At 44.2% G+C, this 16032-nt stretch overlaps 1 protein-coding gene across 3 annotated transcripts in view; it reads left to right on the top strand.

The window, feature by feature from the left end:
* The window catches only part of TBC1D9B (TBC1 domain family member 9B), a 39724-nt gene extending 26876 nt beyond the window's left edge, over nt 1-12848 (top strand). Inside the window, exons 14-22 of one of the 3 annotated variants that reach the window (XM_075009297.1) lie at nt 58-156; nt 1844-1912; nt 2896-3136; nt 3652-3717; nt 4875-4946; nt 5366-5416; nt 8286-8339; nt 9559-9665; nt 10268-12848. In XM_075009297.1, the coding sequence (XP_074865398.1) occupies nt 58-156; nt 1844-1912; nt 2896-3136; nt 3652-3717; nt 4875-4946; nt 5366-5416; nt 8286-8339; nt 9559-9665; nt 10268-10966 (1458 nt within the window). In that variant the 3' untranslated portion in view covers nt 10967-12848. The remainder of the gene's footprint in view (nt 1-57; nt 157-1843; nt 1913-2895; nt 3137-3651; nt 3718-4874; nt 4947-5365; nt 5417-8285; nt 8340-9558; nt 9666-10267) is intronic. The other 2 variants (XM_075009298.1, XM_075009299.1) reach the window with 2 other exon arrangements.
* The last annotated feature ends 3184 nt before the right edge of the window (nt 12849-16032 follow it).

Below are 16032 nucleotides of genomic sequence, written 5' to 3'. Positions count from 1 at the left end.
GACATTTTCTCCTTGGTAGATGTGAGTGACCTGATGTGTTTTTCTTTCTTACTACAGAAATTCAGCAACTTGAGGACAGATGACATTGAGCAGATGCGCTTTAAGCAAAGATTGAAGGTGATCCAATCTCTGGAGGACACAGCCAAGAGGAGTGTGGTATGTAATACCCAGATTAAATGAGCTACCAGCTGGCATGTTAGTGCAGCACATTTTGCTTTGAGTTTTCTGAAAGTCTGCTCTGTTAGCAAACCCAGGCTGAGGTGACTAAAGGCATGTTAGATAATGTGGAAAATGTGTCTACTAGCATGAGCAACTTCCACTTGGCTCTTATTGATCTAGTCTAACAAGTTGGGTCAAAGAGCAGAGACAAAAAATGCCAAGACATGACTCTGATAGAAGTTCATTGTAGACAAATCATTGCCAGCATGAAGCACAACAGCTCTTGAAACACTTTGCAGTGGTTAGAGTTGCCTGTACAGTAAACCCTCAAGATACATGCAACCATGTTGTATGTGTCTTGGGTTAACGTGACTGCTGCCTCTGACAGGAGTGGGGAAACCGCTTCCGTCAGGGGTGGCAGCCTGACTCTTGGCTGCTGCCCCAACAGGAGCGGTTTCACTGTCTCCAGAGTGGCAGGGAGCTGGGAACCAGACAGCCTGTCTCTCATCTGCCCTCTGCTTGCAGATCTGGGAAACTGACCAGGGCAGTTTATATTATATTATATTAAGATTATATTCCTGGTGCCAAGGACTGGAGGAGAGCCTGGAGTCAGGCTGCCCTTGGTTCTGGGCTCCCCTCCATTCCTTGGAGCCAGGAAACTGACCTCGGCTGCTGCCCTGGTCAGTTCCTTGGCTCTGCAAGGGGAGGGGAGCTGCTGGGAGACAGGCTGCTGCCTAGTTCCCAGCTCCCCATCAATTGAGGGACCCGGGAAACTGACCTGTTCATGGCTGGTCAGTTTCCTGAGTCCACTAAGCAGCAGGGAGCTGGGAACCAAACAGCAGGCTGGTTCCCATCTCCCCACCGCTTGTGGGACCTGGGAAATGGACCAGTCATGTGCTGGTCAGTTTCCTTGGTCCCGCAAGCAAGGGGAGAAGGGAACCAGGCTGCCCCCTGGGTCCTGGCTCCCAGCTCCCCACCACTCTGGGAGCCAGAAACTGACCACGAGGGCAGGTCAATTTCCTGGCTCTTCTCAACTTACATGAAAATTTGTTACATGGCGGTTGCAGGAACACTATTCCCAGGTAACACTAGGGTTTACTACATTTGTTACTCACCTTGGTTCTGAAGGTAGCAAGATGGCAGATACACTCTGGGCAGGAAGGATGTGAATATGTTGTGATGTTGGGAATTCTCAGAGGAGGAGCATCTGCAGTGGACTGCTGCTTTATTCTTTTATTTGTGCCAGTTGTACAACCTATTCCCTTTGTCCTTCTTGCTGTAGCACCCCTTGTAGATGTCTGACAATATGTACCTCAGAAAACTACATTGTGAAACAAAGGCAAAGGGGTGATACTGGTTCCCACTTTCAGTCACAACGCAGTGAGAGCAGGAAATACATTTAATACTTTGAGCAGCTTTTTACTGTGTTTACCCTCCTTCAAGGAAGGCGTAGCTGGTATCTCTGTCAGCAGTTGCTTGCATCTTCCTGTCCCAGCACTTCAGAGATGGGAGGCTGTTTTCCTTCAGTTAAAAATCACTATACACTTCTTCCTCCCCTATTCCTGTGGTCAAGTCTCTTGCCCTTTTTCATGGCATGTAAAATATTGTTTCTTACAGTAGGTGAATACATTTTCCTGTTTGAGTAATAAATAAATGTTCATTCTGTTTCATTCCCTTACTTTAGGTCCGAGCTATATCTGGTGACATTGGTTTTTCTATGGAAGAACTAGAAGAGCTTTATATGGTGTTCAAGGTAAAAACCCAGCATGGGGAAGAATGTGTCCTAGTCACTCTCCCTCAGATATACAGATAGCTATCCAAGATGGAATGGATGGGGAAGTAATGGTGTGTTTCTATCCAGAATCTGATTTGTCAGAAGCAGAAGCAGGACGCTGGGGTACATGGTACCAGTGGGACTGGTTCTAGTGTGTCTGATTAATTTATTACAAAGATGGAAAACTCTTCACAGTATGTAAATGTTATTCATGGAGAGAGGGTAAGAATGTTGAAGGGGAATGTTCGGTGGCTAGAGCAGGGGACAGGGATTCAGAAGTCCTTGGTTTATTCCTATCTCTGCCACTGACTTACTCTGTAATCTTGGGCAGTTCACTTAATCCCATCTGCACCTCATTGTCCATAGACAAAAATAGGATGGTCGTTCCCTACCTCACAGGGACTTTAAGACCAGTGTTCCCTTTACTTTTTTTCCATGCATGTGCAGAATAAATGTTGTGTGTGCCAAAGCACATCCGGATACATCACCATTAGAAGCATATGCTGACACTGTGGGCGTTCTGCTGGGGGGCATTTGACTCTTTTCTTGGCAGCTGCCCACGTGCTCAGTTTAGAGGGAACGCTGATTAAGACTCCATGATGCCTTTGAAATACTCATTTGCAAGGTATTGTTGAGTAAGATACTTTTTTTCTTGCTCTGTGACAAGGCTTGTGCAGCCAAATCTCTGCCTGAGTCTTCATCCAAATCTGATACTGCCTTCTGTCCTCCTTGAAATAAGTACTCTTAGTTTGATCAGATCCTGTTCCTTCATTTTTCAGAGTTCAGCCCTTGTCACACATGGCCTTATCTATAAAAAAAGGGAGGAGAAAAACAGATGTGTGACAAAAAGTTTCTTCTCTCGCTAGGTGGGGTCTTTTTCCATGAGGTATAACTGAGTTTCTAAGCATGAAGATTTGCATAACTATTAACAATATGACCTATTAGCCCTTTCCTTTCAAAAGGCAAAACATCTGATGAGCTGCTATTGGGGGAGCAGTCGCACTGCAGCCGCTCACCGAGATCAGAGCTTGCCGTACCTGGAGCAGTATCGCATTGGCCTGGAGCAGTTCAGAGAGCTGTTTGCCAGTCTGACCCCCTGGTCCTGTGGCCTCCACACACCTGTGCTGGCAGGGCGAATGTTCCGTCTTCTAGATGAGAACAGGGACTCTCTCATTAACTTCAAGGAGTTTGTTACAGGGATGAGTAAGTGTCTTTTCTAGAGATGCTGTGGAATGTTTTGGCAAAGTTTTCCACTGTTCTGAGCACGAAACTACAGAGGGACAATAGCATTCATCCAGGAGGGGGACGATGTCATTACAGCAACCTTACGACAGAATGAGAAATGCTGTCTTGCTAAACAACAACAACAACGAGAAGTCCTATGGCACCTTATAGACTAACAGATCTTCTGGAGCATAAGTTTTCATGCGCAAAGACCCACTTTATCAGATGCGTTGGGAGTGTGGAGATTCCAGAGCCCATGAAAGCTTACACTCCAAAAAAATGTGTTAGTCTATAAGGTGCCACAGGACTTCTTGTTGGTTTTGTGGATACAGACTAACACGACTACCCCTCTGATACTTGCTGAACAGAATGCAGCAGCACAGATTTTTTCTCTACACTGCTTCTTGCTAGTATGGGAACTCTGAGGATCTGTTTGTACCCTGTCAGTAGCTATTAAGAGTAAGGGCTGTTTATCTTCCCTTTCCCCCCCACAGGTGGGATGTACCATGGTGACCTGACTGAAAAGCTTAAACTACTTTACAAATTGCACCTGCCCCCAGGTGAGTGATCTCCCTCCTTCCAGGTGTCCAAAAGCAACTGTCTCCTCTTACGTACCAGCTGAGAGGACCCTTTTGTGGTGTTCTAGATAGTCAGTAAAGCTTTTTGTATTCTGACCTGCTGCGGGGAATGAATTCATGGGCAGCACGTGGAACCTCTGGGGAGGCCAGCCCGTGGCTCCACCTTTCTGCATGTAGGGGCCACCACCCCTGCTACTGGTGCCTCAGCCCAGACCTGATGCAGCCAGAGGGGGAGGCACTTCTCCTCCTACCCTCCCCCAGCCAAGGTGCTGCTGTGGAAAGAGAGAACTGGAGAGAATCCTGTCTACCCACAGAGCCCCAGGGCAGCCGGCATCCCAAACCCTTCACCCCCAGCCCTACTCCCGAGCCCTCACTCTCCGCACCTAATCCCCTGCCCTAGGTCTGAGCCTTCTCCCCTGCTCAGAACCCCCTGGGTTCCACCCCTGCCACATGAAGTTTTTATGTGCACCAATATGGAGGCAGTGTGGCTCTCATAACCTCCATATTGGTGCACATAACAAAATTGAGTCTGCACATAGTTGGAGAAACTTGGAGAGAACACTGTCCCCTACCTGCCCAGCAGACCCTCATGCTAGTTATGCTGCCCCTCCCTCCAAACACCCGACCGCAGGGAAAAGCCTCTCTCTACTCTCTGACGAAGCTTTTTGTATGCCCCAAGCAGCTTCCGGGGCAGCTGAGGAGTCCAAGGAAATTACTGCCTCCTCTGCCTCCCCAGAACCTGCAAGAAACATAATCAAACAAAGCTCCCCCAAAAACCCTGCAGATGTTCTGGCAGCAGTGCCGGGGAGCCAGAGTCTGCCCTGGGCTTTATACCCACTGCCCATGAGTGAGCGAATGGCCTGTCTCACTGGCTCCCAAAATGGATCTGTGAAGAATTTGCTGCTGATCTGCAAGAAGTTGCCAACGTGGCCACCCTCACTTCGAGCTACTAAATTACATTGAAGGACAGCTAAATATTTAAATAAAAACATTGGTATATATAAATTACGAACATAAGTCATTGTTCTGGTTTCCAGAGGGGCATTATCTGACAACAGATGACAAGGGTGGAAGTGTTTAAGTAATCTGCTCGTCTTCTCTTTTGGTCTCTCTCTCTCTGCCTTTCTCTGCTTGTACAGCTCTGAGCTCAGAAGAGGCTGAGTCTGCTCTGGAGGCCACGAGTTATTTCACGGAGGATATCACAACAGAAGGTAACGTAGCACCTGTTCTAACCTGGCTACAAGGTGAAGGCTGCAAGTGTTTCACCCTAGGTCTGAGCAGTTTGAATGGTGACCTTCCAAAACGGGGATGATCAGTAGAAATGTTGTAGGATACTACTTGTTATATATGGGGAGAAGTCAGTTGATGAGCTGTTTTAATCACGGCTCTTCTAGACAGGAACTGAGCATGCTGTGAAACACTTGCATGGAGTCTGCTGAGGAGGGACAATAATGATGTCTGCTTTTAACAACCTGCTTTTCCTGTTTCCAAGTTCAGGGTTCTCTTGGGTCTCTCACTGTCTGTCTCTCTCTCTCTTTTTTTCCCCCCCTTTCTTTGTGTGTTTGTGTCCTGCCCAATCTCTGTTTTCCCTTGGATTTACCCTGCCCTCAAACCCTCTCTGCTGCTCCAGTATCTCCTTTTGTCTCAGAGCTGGATTTCTTCTTGCACTGTGAGCCTCAAGGTTAGTCTCTAGGAGGTGTGCACATTCTGAGCTCTTTGTTATCATATTACGATTATCTGTCAGCGCTGAACCTCCATTTAAAATGCCATAAATTACCTTATTGGTGCTTTCGACTGGCACTCCCTCCATACAGGCAATACTGTTCCTAGCACTTGGTTTGCCTCCTGTGCATTTCAAATGCCTTTCAGAATCCTCTGTCTCCTGGGTTACATCTCTAATTAGAATTAGGCACCTTTAGATATAACAAAGGCTGTGGCCTTGTGAAAAAGTTTGACTGGTGATCGATTCCTCCACTTGCATTTGTCAATGGCTATTCTCAGTTCATTGAAAAAGTTGGACACGTGCTAGGCTGAGAACTTGAGTCTACTAGACAATGTAGAAATAGCAGTAGTATTCCCCAGGGCACCTCCAGAGCCTTGTATCTTACAGGAAAGAAGAGTTGTGTGCTGTTACATCGTCAACCAACTTTTTATTTAATACTCTTTTTAAAATATAACTTGCTACTGTGACTGTTCAAGTAGCAGAACAAAAGATTAATTAAATACGTCATTTGATAAATTTCACGAGTACGTATTGAATAATACATATTAGTGAAAGAAGGTGTGGCCCTCTAACGAGCTGGCTGAATAACAGCATCAAATGAATTACTCACATTAACAGTGGTGACATTTGAACAATACCATTCCATCGTTTTTATGTATTTAATTTCTCTTGCTTTTTGTTATTTCTTTTCCCTTTCTGGGGCTTATTCTGCTTTTTTCTTTCCAATAATAGATCATGGGGCTTAGCTAACTTTCAGGTCTATCTTATCTCATTCTTATCTCTCTCTTCATTCCCCATATTGCATTCTTTTCTTACTGATCCCTTTATTTCACAGTTCTCTTTGCCCATTTATCCCACCAACTTCTCCTCCTCCTCCTTCCTTTCCTGCCCCTCCTCACACATATTCATTCTCAGGCTGTGTACATGCTAACACTTTTCTTCAAACTTTTACCATTGCTATTGTCAGGTGTCTCAATAACATGAATACAAACTTCAGGGCAGACTGTGTAGAAGCACAGCACAAACCCAAAATTGGTTGTGTCCTGCACTTAAATTTCACTAACCAGTTGTCAAGTGTGAACTCCTCAAGTACTATAACAGCTTTACCATGGACAGTCCTCTGGCTAACTCTGATGTATCTTGCCATAGGCACTGTTTCTGAGGGCGCTCCATGGCTGGAACACTCTCAGGAAAAAAGCACTCACTGGCAGCCAGTAAATTTCCTTCTGCTCAGACATCCTGTCAATCTGGTGATCAACTCCTCTTGCTTCCACTGCTTCCCACCTGTCATGATCATCATCATGTAGTATGCAGGAGATGCAGGGTGGGGAAGGATGGGGATGTAGCATGCTGGGAGGAGGGGACAGAACTGAGCGCAAAGGGATGACGGTAGAGCAGGTTTGGGAAGAGACCAGAGGGGTTGGGAGAAGGGGTGGGGGAGACCTAGAGTGGAGCCAAGGCAGGGAAAGTCAGGTGAGGGTTTGGGGAAGGGGGGTGGGGGTGGGGTCTGGGGCTGAACGGGGGTGGGGTTAAGCACCTCGGGGCCCAGGTGCATCTTAGCGCCCAGGTTCACTTATCTTTGTGGTACATGGTGCCTTACACCAAATACTACAGCAATATTCAAGTTATTCCCAGCTGGAAGGGACCAGTCACTTACTCCAGGTCAATTGCATCTTAGATCTCACACCAAAGACAACATTTGTAGCCAATCCCGTAGTAAATTATCTAAAGATTTGTTAACTAGGAAAAGGAAACGAGTTATTGCAATGTCAAAGCAGATAAACACACATACGCACAAATGAATTCCACTCAAGTTTGAAAAAGTAATCAAAGTTTCTATAATATGTAAGCTGTATGCGTCCGTTAAAGGTAATCCAGGCCAAGCACTGCAGATCTTTTGCTTATGCTCACTTGTACTTCCCCCAGAGTTCAAATGACATAAAATGTAGTTTCTCTTTATTTAGGGCTTTTAATTGCTCTCCCCTCATTCCTTTCTGCTTCAAGTTCAGCTGTTAAGAGGAATTCAGCTGTGTGTCCACTTCTCTTGGGGATGGGGAGAACGCTTAGCAGGCTTTTATCATCTTATGTTCTGCCCTGGTTTGTTTGGTGTTTATGGGCCTTCTTTTGTTGGACAGGGGATAAACACCTCCTGTGGCAAAGTAGTATTTCATGCTTGTTAATGCTTTTCTCCTGAGAGGTGACTTACAGTTACAGAGCAAACAATTATTACTTTACAACATGGGATACAGATATTATAAGTGAGATTAATGCATGCAGCAACTCAAAAACCATTCTGTAAAGTCTAAACACATTTTTGTGACTCTCATAGTATTTTAACAGCACTTACAGGTGAGCTGGACTGGCTCCTGTATTTGTCAATGTTCAGTCGCTTGACATGAACTAGCATGTAATCTGCTGGCATCACAACTACCACACGCTGAACTGCACTGGTGGAAAAAAATATGGCATTGTCTAAAGTAGAAGTATCTTTAAGGCTTGGACGTTTTAGGCAACATTTCACAGCCTGAGGACATGACTTTCCAAATATGAGTAACAGTCTTTGGAACCAAAGGGCTTATGAATTTTAAATTCTGTAAATGCGATTATATTCACCTGGAAAAGCTCCCAATTTATTCTGTGCACGTGCATTTTTCTATCTTGTGATCTATGAATTCTGCAGTCTGCTTTATGGTAATTGTGCAGGAAAGCTAGCCCTAATTTTATTCAAAATGCACACATCTCCTCTGCTGGACATGTTTTTCTTGCACACTGAGCAGTAAAGGTGGATATTCACTGAGTCACTTTTCCAATATCAATGTCTGTTTAGAAGCAGCTACTCAGGAAGAGAGAGAAGGGGGAAATGGAGACTCCAAAGAAAAAGGTAACTTCTCTAAAATGGACAAGTAGTAGCTCCCTGGCATGTCCAACTTTTGTCATTCATGCAGCGTCAAGTTAGTTAACTCCTGCCTCTTCACCCTAATGTAGGAGACCTCTCACATCTTCCCTCATGGTAAAAGGCACAATGTAACGTGGTCAAGGGAATTTTTACACCTTGAAAGGCCCTTGATACAGTAGAGAGTTCTTAACTCACTAGCCACGAACTGCAGAACTTCAAACTTTATAGAAGAGCAAAGTGTTCCTTTACTGCCAGGCTGATCGCAGCAGTGATAAAGTTTTGATCCTCTGCGTCACATCAGAAAAATCTATCTAAGAAGCAGAGTGCCATCCTCTGTAGGTCACATCTCCTGAGTTTTGTCGTTGAAACTCTCTACAGTAACATTCTTGCCAGCATAGAATCATGCAAATATAGGGCTGGAAGGGACTTAAAGCGGTCGTCTAGTTCAGCTCCCTTGCCCTTATGCAGAACCAAGTAAGCCTATACCATTCCTAACATGTGTCTAACCTATTCTTAAAAACATCCAATGATGACGATTCCACAAGTTTCCCTAGGAAGCCTATTCCAATTCCTAATTATCCTTATAATTAAAAACTTTATCCTCTTACCGAAGTCTTCCATGCTGCGGATTAAATGGATTTCTTTTTGTCTGTCCTTCAGTGAACATGGAGAATAATTGGTCGGTGTTTTTCAGGCTTAAGTGGAGCAAGACAGTTATCTCCTGTCTCACTCATAATACTCCTGTTAATGCATCCAAGAATAAAGTTAGCTTTTTCCACAGCTGCATCACATTGTTCACTCTCATTCAATTTGTGATCCTCTGTAATACCCAATCACGTTCAGCACTACTACCCCTATTCCATTATTCCCCATGTTGCATTTGTGTATTTTATTTTTCCTTGCTACTACTTTGCACTTGATATTGTTTAATTTCATCTTGTTTATTTTGGACCAATTCTCCAATTTGTCAAGGTTGTTTTGAATGGCAAAGTGTGGGCAAGTTTGGTGTCATAAGCACATTTTATAGGCATACTTTCCATTCCTTTATTCAAAACATTCATGAAAATCAAGGTCTGTCATGTCTGCTGCTCCTCCCCCATCCACTAGGTCAGCCACCTTGTCAGAGAAAGAAACTAAGCTGCTTTTGGCATCTCTGTCCATTAAACCCTTAACTATAATTATCTGGCCTGGCCTTCCCTTGCAGAGGAAAAGGGTACCAGCCCCCAGGATTACAGATACTACCTGCGAATGTGGGCAAAAGAAAAAAATTCCAAAAAAGAAACCGTCAAGGACCTCCCTAAAATGAACCAGGTATGAAGTGAACTGAGAGTGTTTCCAGCTGAGTGATTTACAGCAGGGATGGAGTATGGCAGGATACAGCAGTCTTTAATTTCTGCAAGTATACCAGTCCTTGCTTGCAGCATTCTTTGCTGTTTCAATATTTAGAGTTCTAATAATATCAAACTCTGTTATATTGACAAGCATCTTATGTGAGGGACTAGTTTGAGATTTCATTTAAAAACTAAATTAATTATGTTCCAAACTTAAGACACATTTGCAGTCATGAAAATTAGGTACTGTTAACCCTCCTGTTAGAACTCGAATAAAAGGCTCCTTTCTAATGGTGTGCATTTCAAACAGCCCCTCAGGGCTATTTTTCTGATTTTACATGCTACCTAGGGTTTCCACTATATTTAGAAGATGGAGCACTATGCAGAATATTGGACTCCTTATTAGTACAAGTGATACATCATAAAAACACAAGCTGTTACATGAGGAGGGTGTAAACTAATGCAAGAAGACCTAATAGAAGTTATTGCTTCTCAATGGGTGGCTCATTGTTTCATCCACCATTGTAGTTTCAGTGGAGATTTCACAATCTAACATGGCTTTGTTTTCTCCTTTTTTTAAAGGAGCAGTTCATAGAGCTATGCAAGACCCTTTACAACATGTTCGGTGAGGACCCAGTGGAACAAGAGCTGTACCATGCCATTGCCACTGTAGCCAGCCTCCTCCTGCAAATTGGGGAGGTTGGGAAAAAATTTTCCAACCGACCCATGAAGAAGGCTGAAGACTGTAAATTAAATAATGCCCAGGATGCTGTGAGTGAAGAGGCATCACCAATGTCTGAACACAATCAAAATTCAGCAGCGGAGCAACGATCCCAAATTGATCCTGAAGAAAGAGCTTTTGGTGATATCCAGGCTGGAAAAACACAGCAGGAAAAACAAACTCTGGGAGATGGGGATGGTGGAGAAGGACCAGGATCTCCTATACAGCTCCTGTCAGATGATGAAACCAAAGATGATATGTCCATGTCTTCTTACTCCATGGTCAGCACAGGTTCCCTGCAGTGTGAAGATATTGCAGATGACACAGTCCTGGTTGGTTGTGAAGCTAGCAGTTCAGCTGCAAGGTATGGCAGCACCATTGACACTGACTGGTCTATCTCCTTTGAACAGGTGTTGGCTTCCATGCTTACAGAGACAGCCCTGGTAAATTACTTTGAGAAGAAAGTTGATATTAGCCTGAAAATAAAGGAGCAGAAGAAAGTAGAGCGGCAGTTCAGCTCATCCAGTGATTATGAGCTCTCCTCCTCAGTTTCAGGCTGAACTCAAGGAAAGCAATAATGTCTCAGGAGACAAAGGATGAGACTTATCGATCCCAGGCAGATGGCAGGTTTTTTTTATGAGACCAGTAACTGCACAACAACTACAGTAGAGTCTGCTGAATAAGTGGCTTGTCACAGTGACTGTTAAACATAGACACCTCGCTGGAGGCCCCGCTTGATGGAATTACATTACATTCTTGAGCATGAAAGCTATTAGAACCTAATAGCTCCTCAGGCTTACAATTCCCACTGTAAATTATGCATGTCTGTCCTCTGGCTATTTTGTAGTGAGGTTTTATTTCAGACACAAAGACACTCCATGGCCTGCCCTCATTTGCAGTAGGTTCCTGGGTAATTTCATACAGAAGGTGCAGCCCAGCTTGAAACTTTGTATGTCTTGGCAGCCACTCTGTGATCTAAGCAGTATGTCTAAGTGCTTTAGGTCCCTGGCTTATAATTAGGTTCTTAGATGCTGTGTTGTAACTTGGCAATGTATCCCATTTCTCCCAGTACCTGGAGATTTGAATGCAGTAGCTTCTCCGATCTGGAGGCTTCTCTTGGATGTGGTTTGCCATCCCAGTAATGTGTGGGATATTTTTTCAACATGTTACAAGAAGGTTTCATGTAAACACTCTTTTCTAAGCTTCTCTTTTTAATTCTCAGTAAGGAATGGGTGGCTTTGAATTGTGGCTGAAGCCACAAGCTGCTTGACGTTGATAAGAAGCACTATGGCTGTAATAAATATTGGGTCTGCCAAGGGGCTAGGTCGTGGATGCAATGAGGAGGCAAGTCCTAAACTGGAAATCAGCTTATTGGAGTCCAGTCATTCCAAGCTGGTGGTCCACACATCTATTTTTCTTACTCTTGTTGCTCCTGATATTAGTTTGTTCACAGCAAAGCTTCCTCCCTTTCTGTCAGCACAGCCATGCGCTTTTAAAAGAAAAAAGTGTAATTTATTTTCTTGGCATTATTTTACTTCATTTTTAATATACTAATGAAGGATTCAATTTTTAAAAAGATCCATACTGAACTTGTGATTAAAACAGTCAAAATACCAATGTGCGACCCAGGCTTACAAAGCCCACATCAATCACTTATGATCGCAGAGCAAATGTATCTTCATAAACCTTAGCAGATCAGGTTCTCTCTGCGAACAGGATCAAAGCAGATCTGATTTGTATGAGACATAAAACTTAGATGAGCACCTCATGCCACTTGTGGCTGTTGCCTGTAGCCTCTCTGAAACACAGTGCTTTCCAGGAGCATATGCATTTCCAGACTGCCTGTGCAACAGGACGCCAGAGATCTGTTTACAGATCTGTCCTGAGAAGTAAAGTAGAAGTGGGAGCAAAGTTGCCGTGATCTTTTCTCAGCCATAACTCATACCTGAATTCCAAACAGACTAGCGCACATGCAAGTTTCAGAAGTTATACAGCTGGAGATTGCAACTACAGATTACACTCTGCAAATAAACTGTGTCCTGCTGGCTTGTGGTTCACTGGCAAAGAGCAAGAATGTCGGCATGTGGCTGATGCCAACCCAGTACTGAGGGTGAGCCACACTGGTGTTTCTAGTTGGTGCTTAGAACAGACGGGAATGACAAAGACTGGAGCCAGCTGATGGATGTTTCCAAGCAAGGCACCATTTTGTGCAATGTTCAGTGTTATCTCCTTTTGTGGTGGTCTCTGTGTGTTCACAGTCAAGGCATATTTCTTATATTCTCTGCCTCCTCTGTCATGTGCCTCTGGAGAGCAGCCACTAGTAAAATTGCTTTTACTAATTCGGTAATTTATTGTAATGTTTTTAAGTACGGATCATACATGTGATTTTACATCAATGTCCGATCTGTCATGTCCTCAATAAACGAAACAGAAACACACAAAGCCCTGGACTGGCTTTCACTTCATTAGCTGAACGTTGCTTATTCTCAGCATATCTGAGCATAGGATTTTTCCTCGCTTCATAGCTGGGTTGTATGAATGTGATCATTGCCTTAGGCAGTAGACCCAGTGGCTGGCCTTTGTTTGCTGTCTCAGGCTGTGCGGGCTATAAAGTTGCAGTGTAGATTTCTGACTGGAAGGACTCTCCTGCAGTATAAGGTCCCATTGTAAGAAGGGTCTCACTTTTCTTTCTTTATCCTCTCCGTACCATTCCCATATTTTTCACGGTATCAGCTGTAAGCTGTAGAAATGCCAGGAGACTGCAGTTCCATACAGATTAATTGCTTATGGGGATGCAAACAGACATCTCCCTTCTCCCTAGATTGCAGTGCTCATCTTCATGATTATTTTACTCAAGGTAGGTCTGAAGCTTCTCTGGAAAAACCTTTGTCAAGTATTACAGCGGTCCTGGGGTCTTGAACAACTTGAACACTTTGTTTTTTATTGACTTTGGAATATTAATAAGTCAGAAGTTTCCACATGGAAGCAAGCTGGGTTGAGCGTACACCAATAATATTGGCTAACAGTCCAGAGGATACAATTAGGGTGTGATTATATTGAAATAACTCCAAGGAACACTGCCATCAAGCGTAAGAAATGCAATCTGTTGTGCCAGAGCTGTGCAGACAAGTTGCAAGAGATGTTCCCTACCACAGGGATCTGAGGCGCATGGGCAGTGGGCATAAGAGGCAAGGGGGCAATGCCTCCCTTGGGTCTTAGTGCTCACACTCTGCCCTCTTTCTATCCCTGTTCCAATCTTAAGACTTCCACAGTAGGTTGTTGCAGTTTGCAGACTGGTGACTCTTCTCCCAAGATGGATCTGGTTTTGCCTCATTATTCCATGTAGCTCTGGAAGATTTTTTATGTAAACTGCTAGCAACTCTGGGTAGCCTTATGTGCCCACTGCTGCTGGGTTTTCTCCTAAAAGGGGAAATTCTGATAACTTTTTAAGTACTGTAGGCAGATTCATTGCTGCATATATATGTGTGTGTGTGCGTGTGTGTGTATGTGTATATATATATATAGATATATATATATAGATATATATTATAATATTCTAAGGATTTGACCAAGCAAGTTACACACATCTTGCATGTACTCCTGTGTGCTATGAAATAGGGGAAAGGAGGAGCTTTAAAATCCTGAATATTTTTTCTCATGAAAATCCTTAAAATGTCAGCTGCTTCTGTGAAATAAACATACTTGCAGAAGACACACATTTCATTGAAATAAAGGGGTGTGAATATTTAAATTGCCCTGATCCTCATGTGTAATAGAGGCCAGTAAGTAGTGAAGAGGGAAAATAACCTTGTACCCACAAATGGTTGTCTTTAAAAAAACAAACAAACAAACAAACAAACCTATAAGGTAGGTCTGGGGATTCTTGAAGAAAAGTGCACTAACCAACCAGCCTGAAGGAGAGAAATAATTTGATACGAGGGGATTTATTAGTGGTGTACAGAACCTACCACCCTGGGGCGCTGCTCTGGAACACATTACAAGCCGCTACAGCAGTACAGACTTAAAAATAGCAAATAGATGTACTCTGCCGCTGATGAGTGCATTTCAGTCAAGGAGCTGTGCTAAAAGAACAAAGAAAGTAGTTTTAGTATTAGCACCAGTAGTAAGGGGAAAAAATTAATTGCATAATAGCAAAAAGTAAGCATCCAGAGATCATTTGTCCTATCAACACTGCATTGTAGGGAATTCTGCCTTCTTTTAAGGAGAATTAAAAACTAAATGGATGAAGAGAAAATCCATTTAGCCAAGCGTCTGATTGATACTCAATGTCTCACATTGTACCCAAAAGCAACTGAAATGTCTGCTTGCTTATGAGCATTGATAGAAACTTCTGCATGAACCTTGATGAGGTAAATATCAGTCTGAGGTGGGTGAGGTTTCTTTTGAGGTACCAAAGGTATGTGATTGCCTAAGTTCTACTGTTCTAACTTCTGACAGGGCTTCTGACTGCTAGGTTTTGCATAAAGTTAGAAAAATGGTCCTTGAACCAAAGAGTTTCCAGTGTAAAGAGACTAAGCCTGGCAGATAAAAAGGGATGCAACATGCAAGCAGAGTGATGTCTGGCAAATGTTAAGGTATGGGGTTCAGTTAGACAAGTCAAAGAAGAGGGACTGTAGAAGGGAGTGGGGGGAAGGTCCAGAGATGGGAGTGTGTGCAAGGAGAAAGCATATAGAACAGCTGGAAAGAAGAAGAGGTGAAAAGACACAGGGTGACTACAGCAGCCAGTTAATCATAGGGTATGTTGATACTTGTGGGAGGGTCAGGGTTGGTGTGCTGCCATCAATCTTCCAGGGATTGATTTTCCCGCATGTGTGAAGATGCAGCAAAATGGATCTCTCTGAGCTCAGTTGTCAACCCTCGTACTCCATGCTGATGCTTAGAGTATGGAATACCCGCACCAGCCTGAAGAGCTTCAATCTACACCAGGAAAAAAATTTGAACCTGATACATCGATTCTAGCTACTTAAATTGCAGGGCTAGAATTGCATATCTGGGACTGACTTGGACCCCCTAGTATAGACATATTTACATATCACCATAGGGGAAGGTTGCACAACAGTGGAAGGCAATCTGCTGCCTGTGGGCACACGTGGCCTGTTGGGGTTTAGTATCAGAGGGGTAGCTGTGTTAGTCCATGGCTGCAAAAATGAGATGTCCAGAGGGACTTTACAGACTAACAAATTTTTTGGAGCAAACGTTTGTGGGCAAAGACCTGCTTTGTCAGATTGGGGTGTTGTATGGCCCACGTGCAGGGTTTCCTGGTACTCATGATTTCTGTCCACACTGAATTTTTCCTACGGGTTCGCTAAAGGAACATGCACATAAAGCCAGGGCATGTAAGCGAGGTGCTGTGAGAACCGCTTTCTCGCTGCTAGGGTGCAATGGGCACATCCCTCCCCTTCTAGGTACACAAGCGCAGTGAGCAAAGCTCCCCGGTCCCAGGAGACCCTCTGGTAGGGCGATGCTGCAGCCGGCTGAGATGCCCGAGGGCCCCTCCTGCGGCCCGCTCCTTAACCCCGGTTAGGGATGCGGACGCATCCGGGCAGGGTTTGACACCTCGCACGGGCCGAAGGAGCAACCACCCCTCGCGCCCTGGGGCAGTGAC

Source organism: Carettochelys insculpta, chromosome 15 (genome assembly GCF_033958435.1).
Source record: "Carettochelys insculpta isolate YL-2023 chromosome 15, ASM3395843v1, whole genome shotgun sequence".
Taxonomy (NCBI): Eukaryota; Metazoa; Chordata; order Testudines; family Carettochelyidae; genus Carettochelys; species Carettochelys insculpta.
This window is presented reverse-complemented; position numbering and strand designations above follow the sequence as displayed.